The 23,705-nt window shown below is 51.3% G+C and overlaps 1 protein-coding gene across 3 annotated transcripts in view; it reads right to left on the bottom strand.

The window, feature by feature from the left end:
- Positions 1–21,706, bottom strand: part of MTMR4 (myotubularin related protein 4) — a 61,700-nt gene extending 39,994 nt beyond the window's left edge. Inside the window, exons 1-2 of one of the 3 annotated variants that reach the window (XM_040082235.2) lie at positions 21,644–21,706; positions 942–1,015 (exon numbers count right to left, since the gene is read on the bottom strand). In XM_040082235.2, coding sequence (XP_039938169.1) covers positions 942–944 — 3 coding nt within the window. In that variant the 5' untranslated portion in view covers positions 945–1,015; positions 21,644–21,706. Of the gene's footprint in view, positions 1–941; positions 1,016–1,383; positions 1,518–3,883; positions 3,906–21,643 lie in introns of those variants that run through there. The other 2 variants (XM_040082237.2, XM_040082236.2) reach the window with 2 other exon arrangements.
- Between the last annotated feature and the right edge of the window lie 1,999 nt (positions 21,707–23,705).

Below are 23,705 nucleotides of genomic sequence, written 5' to 3'. Positions count from 1 at the left end.
TCTTCGCTACCACATTTTTCTGTGACTAATTTTTGTGAAATTTTTGCTCCTTTGGTGGCACCAGAGCTGTTATTAACATGGTGTGAAATCCTTCACTGAGAGGTGACAGAGGAACACAATGAGAAACCCCAGCAGTAAGTTTTAAAGAAAAAAATAAATCAGTAAGCTACAAAAACTGAATAACTATGTCAGTAGTCCAGGGAGGCAGAAGGGGGGGGGTCCAGTCTTATTTACTTTTTTTCCCAATATATTCCAATAAGAGGCTTAGGGGTAAATGTATCCTATTAACAGCATCTTGATGACAGTGATAAATCCTCTCTATTATATTATTGTATATAATACGCAATACTGTTCCACTCTTCTTGCTCATTCTTGTATTTGTTCTCCTACATTTGGCAGCAGTACAAGATTTGGACACACAGAGAACAAGACCACCCATAGAAGACAGAGGCAGACGAGAATCATGGAATGATTAGGGTTGGAAAAGTTCTCTAAGATCATTGAATCCAACCATGCCCAAAGCACCCCAAGGCCACCACTAACCCCAGGTGCCACATCCACAGGGCTGTTAAACCCCTGCAGGGATGGGGACTCCACCCCTGCCCTGGGCAGCTGTGCCAGGGCTGAACAACCCTTTCCATGAAGGAATTGTTCCCAATACCCCCCTGAGCCTCCCCTGGCCCAGGCTGAGGCCGTTCCCTCTCCTCCTGTCCCTGTTCCCTGGGAGCAGAGCCCGACCCCCCCGGCTGTCCCCTCCTGGCAGGGAGTTGTGCAGAGACACAAGGTTCCCCCTGAGCCTCCTTTTCTCCAGGCTGAGCCCCTTTCCAGCTCCCTCAGCTGCTCCTGGGGCTCCAGACCCTTCCCAGCTCTGTTCCCTGCCCTGGACACGCTCCAGCCCCTCAGTGTCCATCCTGTAGAGGGGAAATAGGACATGGACTCACCATCCTCAGACACCGTCCAAACCCTTCTGGTTCAATCACAGCTCAGCCTCTCCTTGTTCCTCCACAAGTCTCACCTGCAGCAAAGAAGAGATAACCCAGAGCAGAAGTTTAGCTTATACGATTTTAGTTAAGAATTTTAATTTACAGGAATGGTACTCCAGTGTGAACATAGAGGAGAATAAAATCAAGACCCCCGAGGCCAGTGCCCAGTCTGTACCTATCCCTGCCAACCTCTGTTTTGTGCCTTTTGTAGGAGCTGCTGGAAACCAGATTCAGCATCACACGGACACACCAAATCCTTCTGGTCACTTACTAACACAGCACCCAGGACTTGTCACATAAGCACAGAGCAGCCTGTGCCCCACATGTACAAAACACACACTTTGGGGCAACACAGGAGGGAGCTGAAGGAAGATGGACTTAGTTATTGTGATTCAAGGACCTGGGGAAGATCCTTCACAGGGAACTTGAGTGTTTGCAGAAGATCACTGTGGTTCTGGGAATAAAACACCTCTAAATCCAGTTGGGTCCTGCCTGGGAGGTGGGGCAGGATGCAAACACTCCAAGTACCAGGAAAAACCAGCAGGTCCTTCTGGGACATCACAGGAAGCATCTGTAGGAAGGGAAAAGCAAAGCAGCATGACTTGAACAAGGTCCTGCTCCAAGATCTTTTCCAATAGGACCAGATGCTCCCACAGGTGATCCTGGGAGCTCCATGAAGGAAGAGGCCCTTCCTCAAAGTTTTCAGGTGTCACCAATACAAGATCAGTTGGTCACCAACATCTCTCTCGTCTGCCCACATTTTGCCTCTGCTTTGCTCTTCCAGCCCCACAGAGGGGATGGAATTATCTACAATTAAACACTGGGACCAGGGATGGGTTGAGCCCTGGGCAGTCCTGTCCTGGTACCCCTCACCTGCCTGAGCAGCCTCCCACTGCCCCATCCCAGGCAGTGTCCAAGGCCAGATGGGACAAGGCTTGGAGCAACCTGAGAGAGTGGAATGTGTCCCTGACCATGGCAGGGCGTGGGATGGGCTTTAAGGTCCCTTCCCACCCAAACCAATCTGGGTTCTGTGAAGCAGCACAGAAATCTGCATGTGTGTGTCCCAATGTTTTTTAAATACAATGATATTTTAAACAGGGATCTTCAGTATTTCAGTGTAGCTGGAGGATGACTCAGAGCTCACCAACCAAACCTGATTTCTGCCAGTCCCCTGTAGCATGTCAGAAGTCTGGGAACGCTCAAGGTCTTCTATAAATTTTGCCACCATTAATTTTAACCTTTCACCTTCTCAGGTGAAATACAAAGGCCAACAAATATGCAACTGGACATTATCTAAACATCTCACACAACACACCCCAGCTGGGAATCCCCCTTCTTCCTCTACTCAGGAATTGTGTTGGCTACAGAACAGCTTTGAATACCTGCCCAAGGCTTTCTTTTGCTCAGGGATTTCCTTCCCAGCCCAGAACTAAGTCAGGTTTGACATCCACATGTCAGAAGGCCAAGCTGAATGCCGGCACCGAGGAGTCATTGCTGAGATGTGATTTCCACAGTGAGGCAGCTGCTCCCACCCTGCTCCTGCCATGCCCAGGTTGGAATTGTTATCTTTGGCCTGTCAGGTCATCTCTCACATCCCACCATGCACTTGACAGGAAAGGACAGGAGAAAGGAATGGGAGGTCAGAAAGGACTCCAGACTTGTGCAATGTATCTCTACATTTAATTCTTATCTTTATGGGGCCATGGAGCTGCTCCCAGGGCTGGAGCCCCTCTGCTCTGGAGCCATGCTGGGAGAGCTGAGGGTGTTCACCTGGAGAAGGCTCCAGGGAAAGCTCAGAGCCACTGCCAGGGCCAGAAGGGGCTCCAGGAGAGCTGGAGAGGGACTGGGGACAAGGGTTAGAGGGTCAGGACAAGAAGGAATGACTTCCCACTGCCAAAGGGCAGGGCTGGATGGGAGATTGGGAAGGAATTATTCCCTATGAGGGTGGGCAGGCCCTGGCACAGGGTGCCCAGAGAAGCTGCGGCTGCCCCTGGATCCCTGGCAGTGTCCAAGGCCAGGTTGGACACTGGGGCTTGGAGCAGCCTGGGACAGTGGGAGGTGTCCCTGCCCATGGCAGGGGGTAGAATGAGATGGTCTGTAAGGTCCCTTCCAACCCAAACCATTCTGTCACATTACCTTACCTCTAAAAGCAGATCACCAGGTTCCAGGAAACTATGAAAAAAACCACCCACACTGAGAATCAAATTTCCTATGAAAACAGAAAAAGCTAAATACTGCACTATCACCCTTCAAACCAAATCAGTCTGGCTCTTTTGAACTATAAAAGCCTTTTTCCCACTCATTAGCAAATGATCTCACATATCAGACTTCACAGAGGAAAGAGTCTCCAGCAGGAGGCACCAGGAGTCACTGCCAACTGGCGACATACAAGTGACATGAGAAGCATAATTAGATTGTTGGTAAGAAAGGGATGAAAAATGTTAAATATGCTTTTTTCACTAAATCTGAAGATACATGAATTATTGACAACATTGAACAACAGGAGTACTGTTCCTGCAGCGTGCTTTGTACCAGTGTATCCAACCACTGTTAATGGCCAGTGCAGTTTCTGAGTTCCTTCCTTGTACAAGTCAGTAATGACCAGAAACTGAAACTCTGTGTCTGCGTCATGAGTGAGGAGGTTCCTCCTCGCTCCCATCCCCCAGCTCTCTGGACAGCCAGTTGCCCAAGAGGAAAGCAATCCATGGCAGCAGGACTCCTGGCCCCACGAGCTCAGTCTACTAGAATGCTGCTGCTCCTGCGTCCCCAGGGCCTTCCTCCTCTTGTGGGAGCAGGGGCAAAGCTGAAGGGGTTCCTGAGGATTTATGGGGTGAGAAAAAGCCAGGAGATACCACAAAAACCCAGGTGCTGCTTGTACCTCTGGGGACCTCCAGCCTTACCCGAATGACAGCCGTCCCAGGCCACCAGGCAGTCTCGCTCAAGCACTTGTCCCGTTCCACACGCTCCTGTGCTGGCATCTCAAATGCATCCCCCTGTTTCAGAGCTGACCACGGCCATCCTCTTTTCAAAGGCTGTTGTGTCCCACTGGCTCCTGGCTCTGCCCCTGTGGCTTCCAGCCCAGGGTCTCCAGCCCTTGAAAAAGAGGGGGTAGCTACCCACTGCACCCAGCAGTGCTGCCCAGCACCTCTCAGGACTGGACCCACCAACTTCTCCAGTGGAAGTCAGGTTTGGCACCTGCTCACGGAGCTGCTTCCCATGCAAGAGGCTGGATTACCCCAAAATCCAGGTCAGAAGCTCCCCTTAAAATCTGGCTGGGGTTGGCCACCTGCTATGCCAAGGTAGAGGCTGAAGCTCCAGAATTAAATGAAGGTGGGGCCAGGGACAGAGAAAGCCAAGACAAAAAGGATGGCACTGGAAAGAAGATAAAAGAAAACAATGGCCTTTCATACACAGATGGAATCACTGAATCACAAAATGCTTTGGGTTGAAAGGGACCTTAAAGCTCATCTTGTTCCAGCCCCTGCCATGGGCAAGACCGGGTTGCTCCAAGCCCCGATGTCCAACCTGGCCTTGGACACTTCCAAGGATCCAGGGGCAGCCACAGCTTCTCTGGGCAGCCTGTGCCAGGGTCTGGCCATCCTCACAGAGAAGAATTCCTTCCCAATATATCTAACCTAAATTTCCTCTCTCAGTTTGAACCCATTCCTCCTCGTCCTGTCACTGGTTTCTGGGTGCCAGTGCACGCTGATAGCTCACATTGAATGTTTTCACCCACAAGTCATCCCAAAGCCCAGAGCTTTGGTTGTTGTGCTGCTGTGCAGTCACAGGCAGAGCATGGGGCCAGCAGCTTGCCTGCCCTCCCTTATTGCTCGCTGGAGGGAGGCACAGGACAGTACTGGTGCTGCTGGTGAAGCGATACCTGACACACCTAGGCTGGGGCAAGTAGAGAAAATAACTCACTTCTCCTGAGCATTTTTATAGCTTGTAACCTCCTCTGAAACACTCAGTCTGGGAGACAAACAGATGATAAAGCCGTTGTCAGAGTTGAGAACACTCGTAAAACTCTTCATTTGCTCTCCTGTAGCCTCCTGCTTTCATGACTCACACAGCACTTCCTTATGCAACCACACTGATGCCTCTAGGGATCTTTGCCCCTCCAGGTGAGAAACAGAGGGGCAGGGACTGGAGCAGTGTCTGGAAACCTCTGTCCCCATTCCCTGCAGATGGTGGAAGAGGCTGCTGGAAGAACCTGGCCAGGACCAAGCTTTGCCTGCATCCTCCAGGATGCTCATCCTCAGCCCGGCCAGACTGTCACACACACCAGGAAAGGACTGCTCCTTTTCCAAACTGCAGCTCTGGACTGCGACTCCCAGGTCCCCTCTCAGCTGCAACCCAAGCTAGGATGCGACAGAACTGGGAATCGCAGCAATCCCCACAAACAACTGGGCTGTGAAAACCCAGGAGAATCACTTCCTCTCCCTCTGCCTCCCCAAGTCTCATGGAGGTGCCACGAAAGCACAGTGCTGTGAATTTACAGGAACCTCTGAAAATAGCTGAAAGTCCTACCTCCAGCACAGTGGGATTAACAATGGTGAGCTGGGCATAGGGAAGACAGAATCATGAGGAACAGATTCACCTGCCAGCACAGCATGGAGCAGGGATCCTGTGGGAAGGAGGGAGGGTGCCCACTGGGGCACATACACACATGGAGCTTTGGAAAGCTGGGAAAGGGAGCAAGAGCTGGCTAAGGCTTCCTGGCTGCAGGGGCCTCGTAGGTGCCCCAGGCGAGGTGGGTGGCCCTTGGAAGCTCCCCGCTCCCTGCTAGGAGACTCGATTTTAATTGCTCGTAAAACTCCAGCCATTGTTTGCAGTTGGAGCAGAGCTCTCTGCGCTCAGCATCTGCCCCAGGCAGAGATTTTTGCTTTAATTTCAGCTAAAATTGTAGAGTTGGTCCTGGTACACTTAAAGGGGAAGAACAAATCCAGTATTAAACAGGGGATGTTAGAAGGAAAAAAAGAGGAAACCTATTAGCCTTACTGTGATCCCAAATAAAACAGAAACAGCCATCTCAAGCCTCTGGAGTAATTAGAGGCTAAAAATATAATTGTCAGACCCCACAGTTACATGCAAAGTAGATTGTATGGGCCGGTCTTTGTTATCTTAAACAAAATTATGGCTCAGAGGGTTGCTTCTAATGAAGGCCACAACCAGCTGGTCTTCAACAACAAAACTCTTTTACTGCTGAATAACTGTTAAAAAGAAAAGACTGGGCTACCAGAGCTCAGGAATGTCACAGCAATACCAGATTATGGTGACAAGCTGCCAAAATATTCAGATTGCTTTGCAGCATGAAGGGATCCTAATTTATAGTCTAACCAGGGGGAAGGGCTGAATTCCAAGATGCAGAATTACCTATGGATGAAGGGCTGCTGGAAGTGCAGCTCAGAGGATCTCACAGGCACCCCCACATGAGCTACTCAACATGGACTGGCAAAATGTCCACTGCAAAAATTCATAATAGCAGTGATGGCAGAGGGGACAGATTGGTGGCACTTCTGTCCCCAGCACTGCTGGGACCATGGCTACAACTGCCAGACCTCAGGCAGCACACTTGGAGCAAGGAAGACCAATCCCATGTACTGACCCAAAGCAAAATCAGTTCACCTATGCAGCTTAAAAAGCCAAAGATAATAAAATAGAAGAATTCTTCCATATACTGCAATATTTATGCAAAGTATTGGTCCTGCTGACAAGGACAGATCTCAATACAATTACTGGTAGATGAAGTTTCAGAATGGAATAAATTCCATCAAGCTTATGGGAACAGTCGTCTTTTTTGTTGCTTGGAGTATTTAAAACTCCATTAAATAGTTGTTTTTATTCCAGGTCTGAATGCATGAATCTTCACAGGCTCTGGAGAGGCAGAGCTGCCCTCGGCACACCCCAACCTCCAGTTACTCTTCCCAGTATCAGTGGCTTGGGATCACAGACTGAGTCTCACGTTCAAAGTCATCCTACCTGGGAGATGTGGGAAGGGCAAGAGGAATTACTCCACGGGAGGGGGCCACCTGCCATTACACTGCATGGCCCATCCCGAGTTCCAGGGGGTGGTCTCAGAGCAAGACACGGCCACTGCCTCATTCAGCCCATGGCACAGAACCACTTCCCACCCCGGCTCACCCACAGCCACCAGGAGAAGGTCACAACTTGCCAACTCCTCCTGCTTGTCCAACCCAGGAGTCAGGCCATGATTAAAATATCCTGAAAGCATTTTTCTTCATATTTAAAAGTAATCATGAACTCTTTGAAGGTTGCTGAGGCTCCAGTTGCATTCCAAGTGGGAACATCTAGGTTTCAAACATGGGATTACTCCCAAGAGCTCAGGCCAGGACACATAAATCAACTCTCTGCAGGACTGCAGGGTTTAGGGAAAGCTGCCATAGCCAGGAATGCTCCTGACTGCACAGCACCATCCTGCAGGAGAAAAGCCCTCAAAAACACACCCACATGTGGCCAGTGCTGGGCTGGTCCTAATGCTCATTCCTAAGGCAAGCACATACAGCTGTACAGAGGATGCTGGAGGCTGGGATCAGCCAGAGTGACACGGGGACAGATTATCCAGGCCTGTAACTGACAGCCAGACACAGAAGGAGAGGGACAGAGCATGCCTGTGCCAGCTGCAAAGGAGGGCAGGAGATGTGTGTGAGGATAAGGTTACACAGAGCAACAGGACAGAAACCAGAGTCCTGCTGGGACAGCAAATCCCCAAGGAAGAGTGGGAGGAGCAGCAGAGCAAAGGAGAGAACTGGCAGAGTGAGTTCAGGATTTCAGGAGCACAACTGTCACAGAGTCAAATCTCCCAAATGGCAAAGGCTGGGAGAATAACACGGAGATTTTGCCAAGCTCAGGGTTTTTGCAGCAGCAGTTCCAGGCTGAGGAGATGAGGGATTTCACTTTGACTGGGCTGTGTCCGAGGGACGGAAGTGGGGAAAAATATTAGGCACAGGAGGTGAGTAGGAGCAGAGGTGAGCTTTGCTTTTAACAGGGGAGAAACTACACAGCATGGAGTTATTCAGAGCCAGGTGAGAAACTGGGCAAGGGGGGAAGAGGAATAGTGCAAGAGGGAGGAGCAGACAGCACAAGGGCAGAGATGAGAGGACAAACCAGAGGAGAACTTGTGCCTGGTGCAGGGAAAGGAGCAGGGTGCCAGAAGGAATGCAGAGAGGTTGGAGGGCATGCTGATGCTGTATTTTGTCCTTTCCCCTCTAAAGAAACAAGGTCCTCTGCAGTGAAAAAAAAAAGGGGAAAGAAGGTTAGAGAAATCAGAGGGCTGCCTGGAGCAGCCACAGGCTTAATGCCCAACAAAAGCAAAGCTCAGGTTTAACAAAGCCCAGAATTGCTCTGCCATGAGCCCTGAGCCCGCATGGCTGTGGGAAGGCCTGGACCCAAGAGCTGCCGTGGATGCACACTGCCAAAAGGGAGAATGAACAGGAGAAATTTTGGAAAAGGAAATACATCAGGTGAGCTGGAGAGCATAGAGCTTGGGAAGAGCAATGCAGACCTTGGGGTAGAGTTGCTGGCGGGAACAGGGGTCACTGAGCTGAGCAGAGGTCACCGGAGTAGGAGCAGCACTGGGGTACAGGCAGTTTTGGGGTTCATGCTGCTGGACAGTGAGGAACTGAGGACTGCTGAGTGTGGAAGAACAATGGAAGCCAGCTGTGGAAGGAAGGATGCAGGAATGTAGAAGAGGGTGTGGAAAGAGCTGGAGGGGGAAACAGGCAAACAAGACTAGAGCTTGGGGGAGAAAAAAAACATCAGAATTCAAAAAATGCTGAACTGGATAGGCTGGGCCAGGGATACACCTGGAGCCAGGACCTGCCAGCAACCTCTGTGTCAGGCTCAGGGGACAGCTTAGCCTGGGGACACTGTCAAAGCAGTCTAATGACAACTTGTTTTGCAGAAGAGTGAAGAAACCATCTTTATGGTGCATCCAAGCTGCAGGACCATGTCCCCAGCAGCATTTTGTCTGTCCCACCCTTTCCTCTGCCACATCTTGCTCAGCCAGGAGTCAGGAGCAATGGATTCACAGAGGAGCCAGGAAAGAGTTTATATCATGTGCAAGATGGAACAAAATGATCTTTAAGGTCCTTTTCAAACCTTGCATTCTGTGATTCTATGGGGTGGGGGTGCACAGGAAGATTCTGACAGACCCCAGCTGGAGAGTCCAGCAGTGTCACCTAGATGCCATCAAGGTGTATGCAATAATGAGGGAAGAGAGCAGAGCCCAGCACGTTGCCAGACCCCTAACAAGCACTGCTATCCATCTCTGCAATGATTTTAAGCATAATTAATTTCAGCTGCCTGCATGCCAGCTGACTCTGCTCTTTACATTAATGACAGTGAAATTGGAGTTTCAAGGGGAACGCAGTGACGGTGAAGGAAGCAGAGCCAGGAGCAGGAGTTTCCCAGCTCATCTCCCCTCTCCTCCCGAGGCTGTGGCTCTGCCAGCTCTGCAGCCCCGGGGCTGGGGCAGCCGGTGGCACCAGGTGGCAGCAGCACACCGGGGATGGTCCCCTGCCAGGTCAGCGTCTGCCTCCTCCGTGTTCCAAAGGAGCCGGCGGGGGCAGGGACGGGAGCACGGCCTGGCACAGGCACTGCCATCACCGCACTGATTCATCGGCCGCACAGAGGGACAGATCCCTCAGTCATTTCCATGAGGGCACGTGGAGGAAGCACAGACTGAGAGAGCCCTGCTGCCCCCGTGCCATGCCCACCCCACAGGCCTTTCATCCCAAGCTGGCAGAGAAGGAATTCAAGGCCGAGGCTCCAAGCTGAACTCCGTAACTGTGGGACTGACAGAGACAGGAAGCACGGCTCTGGCAAACATTTCCAAAGTTCCCTTGTAACTCCAGCCTGTTGTTCTCCAGCTTTGTTTGCTTTTCTTTAAAAAAGCAGTTGGGACATTTCAAGTCACAATTAAGCCTTTATTCAAGTACAAACAATTGCCTGGTCCCTACCCAAAGCAATGCAGATGGACCCATTCTAGCTGCAACCCTGGCTCCTGCCTGCTCCTGGCATCCTGCAGGTCCGCTGGGAGGGATGTTTGGGCACTGGGCTCCCTCTCATGCTGCCCTCTACACCGTGCACTGACACCAACTCAATCTCAGGAAGGAAGCAGCAACAGCTTCAAGGAAATGGTGCCTGCACTACTGAGGTCGATCCCAAGTCTCCAGGCCAGAGAAGTGCGGTCCAAATTGTCTCTGTGCAAACATTCAGTTCTCATTATGCACCAGGAGAATTCACCTTTAAACCCCATCAACTTGGGGAGTCTCTGACAGCCACAGTTTTTTCTGAAAGGCAATCTTTGTGACTGCAGAAAAAAACCTGAGATGTGACCCAAAAGCACCAGAAGGCTCTGAAATCCAAAGATAAAGTCCTGAATTGTGCCACTTGCCCTCCCTTACCCCACTACAGGTTTTCCCAGCCAAGCTCAGGGCTTTCCCAAGCACCCACATCTAACATCCTGGCATTCAACATGTGGGTATTTTAAAATAATTTCAACCAAACAGCAGTAACACAACTTCAGCCCTGTTATTATTATAAATGTAACTATTATTCTTTTATACAGGTGCATAAACAATCACCCATGTGATATTACTTAAGGAGTCCTAAGGTTTCTGAGGCATGTTCCTGCAGCCAGATAACAGGATGGATGGGGGAACTATAGACCTCGGTAAAGGGCAGGCAAGATACCTTTAGCATCTAAAGTGGTGCCTGCCTGCAAGGATCTGGAATCTCCCCTGGGACAGTCATAGAAACCGTGTCTGAAAGCAGAAAATACTGCTTTTATTCCAGGTGATCACATGTCCTGTAACACTACTAGGATTCACAGCCCTGCTTCAGCCTTGCTTCTAGCTCCAGCTGTGGCTCTTCAGCTCTGGAACCACGTGCTGCTGGCTGGAGGCAGACCCTAGGACAGACCTCATGTGCCACCATTCACCACAGGAAAAATTTCTAGGAGGCCCTGTTTGCTCCAAGGGTAGTTCTCTTCCATGTGACTATAATGAAGCATCTTTTAGTAACCCACATAAACACAGATGCAAAAAAGCTACGACTGAAACCATCAACAGGTCTGAGAGGACAAGGAAGCATCTGGATTTATTCTGTTGACTCTCCCAGACCAAGCCCAGTTTTCCCAGCAGCCTCCTCACAAGCGATGAGGAGGATCCTGTGCCAGGCCCTGCAGCACTGACCCTTGAAACACGGCTGTGGACACACAGTTCTACTGAACGCTCCTCCCCGCTCCTGGGGCAAAGCCAGTTCCTCTCCAAAACTTGCAGTAACTGTGCCATCATCACATTAAGTTCTCAGCTCCCCCTTTCACAGGAAGAACCTCTAAAACAGAGCAACAAACATCTGCTCAGTGTTTTTACTATCAAGCTACAGAAGACCACAAGAGGAGATGAAAACTCTTGAGAGCTGTTATTAATAAGTTAAGAGCTCACTTTCAATTGCATGTCTAATCTGAGCACAGTTAGAGCTGTTGGCTCCCATGGAAACCCTGGGTTTGTAGGCACTGTCTCCTGATGGTTTGTTATGTTGACAGTCTGGACATCCTTCTTCCCAAGGAACCCTCTCAGGGCTTTGTGTTGCCACAGCTGTTCTGCACAACTAGGCAACAAACTTGGGAACTTGGCCTTCATGAGGCTTTTCTGGAGGTGGTATCCCTCCCAAAACAAAGCAATACCTCACCAGGCGTTTAACAATTCCTCTTTCCCACCCCAAGCCCCCAAAGTTTAACCTCAAAGAATGTTAAACCAGAGCCTTTGGTCTTTAATTTCCAGGTATCTGGAGCCTTCAAAACTGGTTTGCACTTCAGCAATGGAAAATCCCGTGAAGCCTTGCACACTGACCTGCTTTCATTAATAACCTCACCTCAAAGGATGTGGGTAGGTCAGCAAGTTCAGCTGAGCTTAAGTGCTCCCATCTCATACCTCTCTCTAAGCATGAGCTTAACTGCTTCTATAAACAGCACTAGCCATGCCAGCCACTCCAAAGGCACTCTTAGAAAGGGAAATCCCCAGCCAATCGATACAAGGGAAGAGAAGGCAATTTGGTATATATAGCAAGTCCCCAGCTTATCCAGCAGCAAGAGCTACTCAAATTCACACATGCTGTCCCTTCCCTGCTGGCAGCTTCCAGCAGGACGAGGGATGAAGGTGGCCACATGCTGAGCTCAGTACCAAGAGGAGCCAGAGGCTCATCTGCTGCAATTCACACAGGGAACAGAGCCTGGGATTTCTTCCCCTTAATAACTAACTATAATAAAACTCATTAAGGATCAAATTCCTACCCCTACAAGGTTTAGGACAAGAATGCAATCTATCATACTTACTCTATCTAAGACAAAGACATATCTCAGGAAGCACTGGGATTGTTATCATCTTTGCCCAAACACGAGGCAGTTCCCCTCCTCCTGACAGTGCATCACTCACACGCACTGATGGAACCCCATGGTCACTGAAACCAGTGGCAGCTCTATCAGCAATTCCAGCTGAATCCAGGTTTTCCCCAGCACTGTGTTTTCACTCCAGCCCACACTGCCACACAGGCCAGCATCCTGGGCTCCAGCTCCACAGCTCCAGAAAACAGGCAGAATGGCAAGCTGGCGTTGCAGCACTCAGTGAAACATCCCACTTCCCAGCTTCTATCGCTCCAGTATCAATCCTTTGCTGTGGGATTTTGGGGGGTGGGAGGAAGCAGGAGCGGCAGCACAAGGGCAGTGGGATCCCACCCACTGGGCTGCTGCTCCCCAGGGAATTCCAACAGAGGAACTGGCTGCTCATTCCTGCTTCAGTTTTAAGTACTTCGTCATTAGTAAAACACGCTGAAAATGTGACTTCCTCTGCCACGAGACCTATTGAACCTTTTCACAGAATTCTAAGAAACTTCCTCTTGTATGTCAATAAAAGACAAGCTCACAGGAAGAACAGTTCCTCTCAAACTTCTGTGAATTCCTTTAGTAAAAACACCTATTGAAGAAGGAATGATGCAGTGGAACAAAGAGAAAGGTGGGGGATTCACTTGTCCATAAGTCTGTGGTTTATTATAAAACAAAACTATGAATCCACTTCTCAGCACAGAACCACTTTTACTTCCTCTTTTCCCTCATTTAGCAGTGGCAACAAAAGCTCTCTGCAGAGTTTCTTAATGAGCCAAATCTGCACAGAACCTCTGCATTCAAGAGTTTCACATTAAAAAATAATCTCAATTTGCTCTCCTTGCTGAACAAAACATGCTCTGTCTAGGATAATCTTATCCAGCATCCAAAGGTGCTTAGCTACCCACTTTCATTTGGAAATGTAGACATGAGACAGCAGAGAGGAATCCATCTGCTCACTGGCATACTGGGAAGGGTGGCACTCCCTGGAGAGTCCCAATAGATTAACTTTCCAACTCCAGAAAGGAGAAAGAGCAAAGAACAGGGTAAGGAAGACATAACCTTTTGTCAGCCCAAGGAAGTGCAAAGGACAGCAGGGAGGGCTATGAGTCGCTCGCTGGCACATCGCAACCCTGGCATCCACTCCCCATGGATCTGCATCCAGCCTGTGCTGGCTGCCTGCCGGTAACGTGGCATTCCCTCAGGCAGCTGCCTGCAATATGTCTCCAGGCTGCCCTATAACGAGCACAGTACCTTGGATGCTGGGAGCTACCAGCTCCCTGAGGAACACTCAGTGGTATGAGTCAGCCACAGGCAACAGAAAGGATGTGACCAATTCTTCGGGCCATAGCAAGCCCATTCATTCAGTCCTTCTAATCGTGTATTGTCTCAAAGTCCTGCAGAGGTTTCCCTGCAGCCCCTGCTCCTCCCTACATCCATCAAATCTCAGCCTGAGGCAGCTCCACTAATTGCCCCTTCCTGCACCAAGACTGATCCCTCACCTTCAGCAAGCAGCAAAGCTCCTCTCCAAACACAGTTCTTTGTGCTCCCAATTAGCTGTGGGACACAAAGGATCTGCTCTTCCAGGGCAATAATCCCCAGTATCACCATATCACACAGAAACAGCAAGCATCCCCGTGGAATGTTTATGGCAAAGATGAACTGTGCCCAGGTCTCCCCTCCAAAAGACAATGCCCCCAAACACCCCCCCCGGTGTTCTCACCAGGCACAGCGAACACCCGCTCCAAGGATCCCAAGTGTCAGGAGGAGCAGAAGTGGAGGTGTCACAAAGCAAAGCTGCTGCAGCTACAGCTTTGCTGGAGGGACCAATTCCCCACAGGCGGGAGCTGTTGACACGGCCCTGAGAGATGGTGCAATCCAGCAAAGCTGCAGGGAACATCTGGGACTTTCTCTTGGGTCCCCTACAGGAATTTCTGCACCCACCTCCAGTGCCTGGGAGTCCCCCACCACAGCCCCTTCCCTCACCACAGCCATTCTGAAGAAAAGATCCTCTATTCTTGCCATTATGTGCCCTTTACCACAGGTTCAACACCCCCAAAGAATAGGGACTTCACAGCACAAACAAGCAGTTCTCCTTGGAAATCAAGGGACTTTCTCTTCCCATAGGCAGCTCTATCCAAACACGAAAGCTCAGGGCACAGCGATAACAAACATTCAGGGGCCAATGCAATTTCATCTGTTTCACCTGAGTTAAGAGGCAGCAAGGCCTTGAGCAGGGCAGCAGTGCAGGAGCTGGAGTGGGAACAGGAAGGACAAAACACTCTCAATGTAGTAACAAAATTACTTTATAAAGGCACTGTACCCTGTGAGCTTGTAGCATCAGCCAAGGCTGGCAGTGTCAGAGCTAGCATCAGTACCAAAATTCCCACTCAGCTGCTTACCAATCAGCTCTTCTTTGGGAAGGGCCACTGCTGACCTCAGCTCTTGTCCCTCTCCCTGGACATGGTGTTATTCCCTCTTTCTGCAGAAGGGAAAGGGGCAGCAGGCCGAGTCCCTGGCACTTCATGGAAACCAGGTCTAGATGTTTCCTTTATTGCAAGCAAGATGAGAATTCTCATTGCCCAGACTCCCTTTCAATGTATCCACTTTTCCCTGGCTGGATATGCACGCACATCCATAGCCTTGAGATACCTATCACCTGGTTGTCAGAGGGGGTATGTAGACATGGGAAACCTTCTTGTCCTAGAGAAGTTACCTCTTGTGAAGGGATGGATATGAAAAACACAAGCCAGGACCTCCTGACAAGCAAATTATTAAGCACTGGCACGTTCCAGAAGCAGCAGATCTCCCCTGCCCAGCAGGCAGGTGATGAAGAGCCCAGTGTAGGTGAGACAGACCATTTGCAGAGGATGAGAAGAACCAGGCACATTGTTTAAGAGCACAAAGGATCCAAACACACAGAAGGAGAAGCTGATACCCCAGAAGGAGGAGCCAGAGTTAATCCCTCTGCAGGGTTCCCAGCCATCCCAGTCCATTGGGATTGGAGGGAAATGGCTGCCCTGGAGCACACAGACAGACACTCGTCACACCAGAAGTCAGCAGCAGTTCCCCAAGTCACAAGGGCCACAGCTTTTAAAAAATAAAGCAACACTGAACTATAGCATCAAAGCAAATAAATCCCGCATACAGAGGACATAAAAGTTCTCAGGCTGTAAGGAACCCTGAAGCAGCACTGGAGAGGGAATGTATGGCTGACAAGGGTCCAGACCTACCCAAGGGCACAGGAAAGCTGGCAAGAGGACACAGATCATGAACTGTACTTCAGCACAACCAGAGGAAATTTTAACACCCCAAGTCACTGGGAATGTACTGAAGACAAGCATCCTCAGTGGTACATAAAGCAGCTTGAAAAACATCTCTGGCATTTCCAGAGGAGCTCAGCAACTCCCACTTTGGTGTGTTTCTTCCCACCAAATCCCCAAATACAACTCTGCTGTTCTTCCACCATCCAAACACAGATTCTGTCCTGGCACATACAGGGTGCTCCATCCCAAATCCAGCTTCAGCGTCCCCAGGCCTCATGCCTGAAGAGACTCATTTCCACTGCCCCAAGCCTGAACTCCAGGGTAGCACAGGCTTTTTGGCCTATGTCCAGATGCCATGGGCTTGCTCCAGAATTTCCAGGAAGAACAGAACATTTTAGCCTTTGGGAAGTTCAGCCTGCCTTTTGGGAAGGAAGGCAGAAGTGCCTCTGGCACTGGGGCAGCTGCAGCCCTGACCTGGGAGGGCAAGAAGGGGGTTCTGTCTGGCTGGAAAGCAGAAGTGAGTATAAGCCCAAACGATGCTGACCGGGGTGAGAAGCAACTTCAGGGCTCCTCACATCCTCCTAAAGCTCCTCCTGGACACCCTGGGTCACGAGGCACCCACGGGGTGATGAAGCTGCCAGGTGGTGCTGGCAGCCAAGCCGAGCTGCAGGAAGCACAGGCACAACCCAGGCTCCAGGCTGGCATCCAGCCATGCTCTCCCAGGGTACCCTCGTTGAGATGTTCTCCAAACTGGGTCTAAGTGCCTCATAAATGAGATACTGAACAGGACAATGGCTGCTCTCATTCCCTTTAAAAGAGTGAAACAGATCCCACCTGGCTCTGTCACACTGGTGGCCCTGAGTGCTACGTGCCAGTCATGCTCCTGCAATAAGACTTCTGCCGAGTTCTTTGAAAGATTTAAAAAAAAAAAAATTGATTGTGAATCCAGGCACCACAATTGAAACAACAGAGACAACTGAATAGATTCATGCTGGATTGCCACAAGGCATTCATCCACTCGGGGGAAGCTGTCTACTTCAACAAATTTCTAGAATGAAACAAACCAACAAAACCCTCTGAAGCTTCCAGAAGGAACAATGCAAACCATATCCCTCGCTCGCTTGGAGCGGTCCTCAGTTTCAGCAGGGACCATCGGGGAAAGGCCGGCAGAACCTAAGCAACTGAACTGACTGTAGAGTAGAAATGCTTTAAGGGTCCTTACCATAAAGTTGTTCCTCACAGGCAGTGCCATGTCCAAGCATGTTCTGAGAACAATTCCACAATTTCATTTTGCAGTGAAGAACTGGTCAGGTTGGAAAAGGAACAAGGACTCCACTTCCCAGCCAGTGCTGTTCTGACAGCATGAAACGGCAGAAAGCTGAGCTCCAGAGAATACCTCACTGCAATTCTGGGCTTAAGTTCAGCTACAAGACTTTGCCCCCAAGCAGATAAGTTGTGAGCCATGTCTACCTCTGTCCCTACTGCCAGCACAGGCTCCTGTGAAGTGGGGAGGAGCTCACAGTTGTCAGCAACCTCAGCAAGAATCACCAGATTTGGCTCCTGCCCCATTTCAGACAGAGGTACCCAAAATGTTGCCTGTATTTTGCTATCAGAACACTCCCACCTATCTTATTTCTAGCAAACCCCATTCCCAAGGCTTAGGAAAACCTCAACCCTAACTGCCATCCTTCCTGTGAATGCTGTGCCTATCTCTGTGGTAGGATCAGACCCGCACCCTTGCAAGGGACAGCGCAGTGTTTCTGTCCCCCAGGAAAATGTAGGCAAAAGCAGAACTCCATCGTGTGTGGCCGGGCCAGCTGACCTTCCTGGGTGTGCAGAGCCTGAGATCAGCTGTAGTACACACACTGCTGAGCAAACACTCCACCTAGAAGTGAAGCAATAGGATCCACGAGGGAAGGCAGATCAGGAATGCTCTCCATCAGAGACTAAAAGGAATAAAGCGCCTACAAATACTCACAACATAAAAGGAAACCTCTGAGGCCAGAAACTTGATACAAACTTGAAACAGAATATACTGACACGTAACTCTCCTCTCTTGGGATAAGCCATGGGCAGGCTTCTCCCTCTTGAACAAGAAATTTGGGGGAATCTCTCAACTGAGAAAGAGCAACGGAGACAAAGTAATAAGTAACAACAAAGGCCTTACTGCTATTAAGAGTGGGAACTGTCAGTTTAGTTCTGCTGATGCTCTGTCCTGCTAAAGTTGCCTCTGTCTGGAAAGGCCAAGGCTGCTCTCAGACCCACCACACACAGATCACTGCACAACAACATTGCAAAACACCCCCCATGAAAATTATCCCCACAATCCAATTCCCACCCTAATGGGAAGGGGCTCCTCCAGCTCCAAGGCAAACCCAGGTACGTCTGAACAACCAGAGGCTGCACATCAAACCTCAGCACGTGTGTCAGAATCTCTCAGCAGCCCAGGACTGACCAAACTAGAGAGAAAAGTAGGAAAGTTGGAAGGAAATAGGGAATGTGTGCAACTCAAAGAGGACTCCAAGAGCTCAGCCTTTGAGACAAGGGTGCCCCACTACCAGCACAGGCTCCCTGGCAGGAACACAGGCTCATTTCAAACATGATTCAGCCACTGAACGTGTTTCAGATTCATTTCAGCTCATGCTCTCAGAAAAGAGCCGGTTTTGCGGTGTGGCACTGGCACATCCAGCAGCACAGCGCACTGCTGCTGCCGGAGCCTCCCAGTCAATCCTCGCTCTGAGGCTCTGGCTGCAAAGTCAAAACACCTCACAGCATGGCAGATTCCTTCCAGGCAGAAATTCAACATCTCAAGGGAAAGCATCTCTCTTTCTCTGGATTCGGCTCTGAGCCGCAAGGTGCGGATGCAGTTGTACTCATTGCTTTGAACAGGACAGGGACCAAATCACCCTGGACGTTAGGTCTGAGCAGGCATTTGCTATTTATAAGCTAATCATCTGATCCTTCCGGAGGGAAATCCTATCCTTTGGGGCTGTTGGAAGTTCGTGGAACTGTGGGAGCATCAGGGAGCAACAGAAGGGAAGCGATTATATCGGCCAGGAGTGTGCGCCAAGTGACCAGACAAAATTCCCTGTTCCATCACAGCCCCAGCACCCTCCTGAAGAACAAGCCAGGGATTACAAGCAGGGATTAATCTGCTATGCTAATTTGCTAAGAGCAAAGTAATTTTTTTAATAGCTCTCATCTCCATTCATCATTATCTAAAAAGGGACCTGAACTAGTTCTGCAAAGAGTGACAAGTCTCACAGTAAGAGCCCACCTGAAATCCAAAAATAGACAGGAAACTGGCTGGCTGGAGCTGCCTTGGAAGGGGAAAGGTATGAGCTTTCATAAATCCTTGATAATTATTAATTCCTTGGGGAAGCATGTCTGTCCTGAGAAGTTGAGTGTGATGAGCAAGTATGCAACACTGTTTTTTTCCTTCTATTTACATTTCTTGCTGATAAAAATAACCTGGGTTAGATGACAGTAATGACAGTACTGGATTTTCCCGTGAAACAATGCTCAGTCATTTCCAACACCACTGCACGCACTCAGCGCAACCACACACACCCCCAAACAATCCCAGTTCTCTCTACCCTCCTTTTTCCTCACCTACCAAAGTATTAGTGAGAAAAACCCTCTCCCTCCGTTGACAGCAGCCTCTGAAACAAACTGGACAGTGAAGAGGAATGGAACTAGCTCTGTCTCAAACAGCACAGACTAAAACCACATCTCTTGGAGGAGAAGGCCCAATTCCCAGAGTAATCCTCACAAACAGGGCAGACTAGAGTCATCCAGGCTGGCATCTGCCTCCAGGTGAGCAAAGCTCAGTGAGACGCAGGCACCAGGCTGAGGAAAGGCTGCTCCCATCAGCCCAGTGCTCCCCCAGCGCTGGCATAAGGGAGACTCTGAGAAGCCCCACATAAACAAAAAACAAAAGCAGGCCAGTGCATATTTGGCAGATTGAGATCACAATAAAGGCTGGCACAGCAGCATTCTCCAAAGTCTCTGTGGCAAGATCTGCCCCTAAAGCTTCTCTTCATTTGGTGGGGGTTTTTTTGTTTGGCTTTTTTTTTTTGTTTTTCTTTTAGCTTGTTACAACCAAATCTGACAGGTAAGTTACACTGTTATTGAGATAGATGGGCTGGAAGAACCCTGCCACAAAACCCACAGCAGTGATACCTCTGAGGAAATGTCCCAGCCAAGGCTCTCTCAGAAAAATTAAATAACTGTCACAGCCAGATAAACAGATTCCTGAGAATGCACCAAAAAAAAGGGACCCCAGATGTTCCTAGAAATTTATAAGTGAAACTTTTACATTTAATTTTCTGTTTACTTAGATGCCCTTCTTCCAACAAACTCCCTGAAAAACACCACAGCCACCTCAGAGACCCCCAAGCAGAGCAGACCCCAAACTCCTGAGGCTGTGAGCCCAGCTGCTTTTATTAAAAAAAGAAAAATATGGAGCCTCCCTGTAAAAGTTGAGAGCCGATACAAAGTCATCACTGACTTAGTTAGAGAAGTTTGTTCTCATGCTTGCATCTCTATCGCCTAAAGATAAGCATTTTGGATTCCACGTACACACACCCTGACCAGCCAGGCTGATTCCCAGTGTCCAGCCCCTGTTCCCCAAAAGCAGATGCAGACTGGCCAGATCTTCTCTCAAGCTCTTGCTAGAGGAAGCAGATGGAGTTCTCTCAGCACCACATGGCAGCTTTTTTCACCTTTAATCACACATCATGCATCTCCAAACTCTGCTCAGCTTTCCACCAGCTTTGAACCACACACAAGCACCAAACCTAGGCACAGCAGCGTTTGCACCAGTGTGCGACCTGAGTTTACGCTCCCTCTCCTTCTCCTCCTCAGTGAAGTACCATAGACCACCTCCAGCCCAGCTCCCTGTGTTCAATATATTCATGAACCTTGGTAAAAATTCCTGCTTCCCAGGACAGATCCCACTTCTCCCTCCCTTGTTTCTCTGTTCCCATTTCAAGCTCCTCCTGAAGTTTGCCTTCTCTGGTAAAATATGTGTGGTCTCCCCAAAGTCCAGTCCAAACTAACCAGGCCACAATGTCGGATTCTCATTTCCCATTTTCTGCTCAGCACTTTGAGTTGCTCATGAAGTTCATTAGCTTTTAGCTGTCAGCTTCCTTCAAGTCACTACCAAAATCACCATCAGGATCCTCAAGAGACAGTTAACATAACGTGCCCAACAGCATTCTAGGAATTCCTAATTAACATGGATTATTTTGAGTTCATCCCACTTCAGTAAATTCAGCAGGAAACACCAAAGGCATCGCATCAGCTGCTTTAGGGAAGCCAATATTTACAGCACAGTTAGCTGAGGGGGTTCTAAATAAATGTCAAAACTGCATCACCATCTCCACACCAAACTTCAGCTACCCGCAGTCCAAACCAGTGGAGAACCAGCTCCTACCCAACACGGAGAGGAGGCACTTGCTCCAAACAGCCGTGTGCGGCCTCCAGGGGTGCACTGGGCAAACCCCACCGCATGCGAAAAAGAACCAGCTCCGTACCGCTACTCCGTATCTCTGTGGCACAAGAACCTCCCACCCGCCCGGCACTTCCAGGCGGAATCTGCACAGCCCCAGTGCGGGTGGGCAGGAGAGGGAGGAGAGCCGCGCCCGCAGCCTCGGCCTGGGGAAGGGCTCAGGCCCCGCGGCAGGGCCGGAGCGAGCAGGGGCAGGGCCGGCCCCAGCGGGAGCCTCGCGCCCGGTTCCTCGGTCTGACTGCGACCCCGCCTCCGCCCGCCGGCGACACCGCGGAACCTCCGGTGAGCCCGGCAGGGCCGCCGCCGCCTCTGCGCTGCTGCCACCGGGCGGTGCCGCCCCTCACGGACAGGCCCCGGGGAGGCCGCGCTCACCGGGCGGCGGGGAGAAAGAGCGGGGCCGCGATGGGCGGCGGCCTGAGGAGCGGCGCTGGGTGCCGGGAGGGGAGCGGGGGCGGACGGTCCCGGGCAGCCCTGGCCTCACCTGTCCCGGCGGGTCCCGCCCGGCTCCGGCCGCGCCGATCCCGCCTCTGCCGCGTGCAGCTCCCGCCCGACCCCCCCCCCGCCGGCCCGCGCGCCCCGGCCAATCAGCGCCCGGCACCGCCGGTGCCACTGACCAATCAGTGAAGAGAACGCGTCCCCGCCCAACGCCACTAGCCTCCAGGCCGCGCCCACCCACCCTGCCGCCAGGCCTATCCCGTGACACAAGAGGGGGCGGTGCCCGGAGCCTGACGGCCAATGAGAAATCACAGCGCGTCCCGCCGCAGCCAATCGGCGGCAAGACAGCGCTGTCCCTCAGACAGGGCGGGAGGAAGGGCGGGAAATGGGGAGTGACCGCCCGGTGACAAGGATCCCCCTCAGCCCGGCTAGGCCTGGGGGCGGCCCGAGGGGTCCCGGAGCTTGATGGGCCTCCGTCCCAGGGAGCGCCCAGGGGAACAACACTTGGGCATCGGTGGGGCGGGGCCGCCTCCGGTGTCTTGGCCGGGGCAGGATGGCGCGGGGTCACTGCCTCCGGGCCAGGCCCCGCGGTCTGCAGAAGCCGCCTGAATGATCAAGAGGTCGTGAGGCCTCCCGGTTCTATCGCCCTGCTAAGGCTCGGGCAGCTGCTGCTTCTCTCTGCCTGGATGCGCCTCCCCCGGGGCTGGATGGCCACTGCCCTTCGCATGGTCCCTGCGTTTCTGGGTCCTTGGCGTTACTTCTGACCTCCTCATGCTCAGCCTGCCTTGCGGAATGGCCCCACTAGTGTAGTTAGGGGGCAGTCTCAGGCTTTCTCACAGGCCAGGTCTTTACATTCTGTGATCCTGTGGGCTGCATCACAGAACAGTTGAAACAGGAAGGGACCTATGGAGATCACCCAGTCCAACCCCCCCACCCTCGGCAAGGCAGGGACACCCAGAGCAAGTGATGGGAATGTGCCCGGGTGGGTTTGGAGTGTCTCCAGAGGGAGACTCCACGCCCTCCCTGGGCAGCTATTCAGTGCTCCCAGCTGCTAGCATGAGGTGCAGCTGCTCGAGGCAGTGTCTCTCTGCAGCCCCTGGACAGGATGAGCTGAGCCCAGCCCCAGACAGGTCTGGAGCGTTTGAGGGTGTGGACAAAGGGATGTTGGTCCTCAACAGGGGACAACCATCCCTGCCTGGTGCCAGCTGTGAGTGGAGCCTGGCTCTGAGATGTGCAGGAGGGAGCTTCCTCCTTGTCCCGAGGATGCTGAATCTTTGCAAATGCATTGTTTCGGACGATTTCCCTGGGGAAAATATGTGGGAAAAGGGGGAGGTGGGTGATGGCCGGAAAAGCCTCTGGGCTGGAAAACTGAGGAGGGAGCAGCACCTTGGGTTGGCATTTGGGCAGGGGGCGTAGGTAGAGCGGTGATGGGGAGGAGGCAGCACCTGGAGGGAGCGGTGGGGTAGCTGGAGCTATGGTGTGGGGTAGATGGTGCTATCCTGAAGAGGAGCTGCTCCAGAATGTGCAGAAAGAGTTTATGGAGCATGTGAGCATGTGAGCAACCGACTGATCTCTGGGACGCTGGATTACCTGCTGACCCAAAGGGTTCTGAGGCTCAGTGGGGTGGAAGAGGTACAGGATCAATGCAGGATGCACTTGCGTAAGGCTTGGCTCCTCAAACACTGTGCTCTAGAAAGGGCACCAAGATCTTCACTGACAGCCTCAGAATGGTGGAGCAACTCGGTCTGAGCTGACTCAGGTGAGAGATGAAGGGCCATGGTATGCTCCTGGCCAGAGCCTCCAGTGGGATGCTGGAGCAGGGTCCAGCCCTAGAGCGTGTTCTAGGTTCAAAGGCAAGGGGCAGTTGGGTATCACTGCCCTGAGATCCCCCCTGCCACCCTATGATGACAGAGTTCTCAGGGGTGGCTGTCCCCTGTGGGCCTGAACAGGGGGCCCCAAAGGGCCCTGCCCTGTAACAGCCTCTCTTGCTGCAGGTGCTTCCCAGTGTAACTGAGGGATTTTCTGCTTGCAGGGCCCTCTGCTGCCACATTGGTCTTTCCTGACACTGAGGTGCCCCCTTAGCCCCCGTTGGCATCCAGGGCCAGCAG

The sequence above is a fragment of the Hirundo rustica genome, chromosome 19, assembly GCF_015227805.2.
Source record: "Hirundo rustica isolate bHirRus1 chromosome 19, bHirRus1.pri.v3, whole genome shotgun sequence".
NCBI lineage: Eukaryota > Metazoa > Chordata > Aves > Passeriformes > Hirundinidae > Hirundo > Hirundo rustica.
This window is presented reverse-complemented; position numbering and strand designations above follow the sequence as displayed.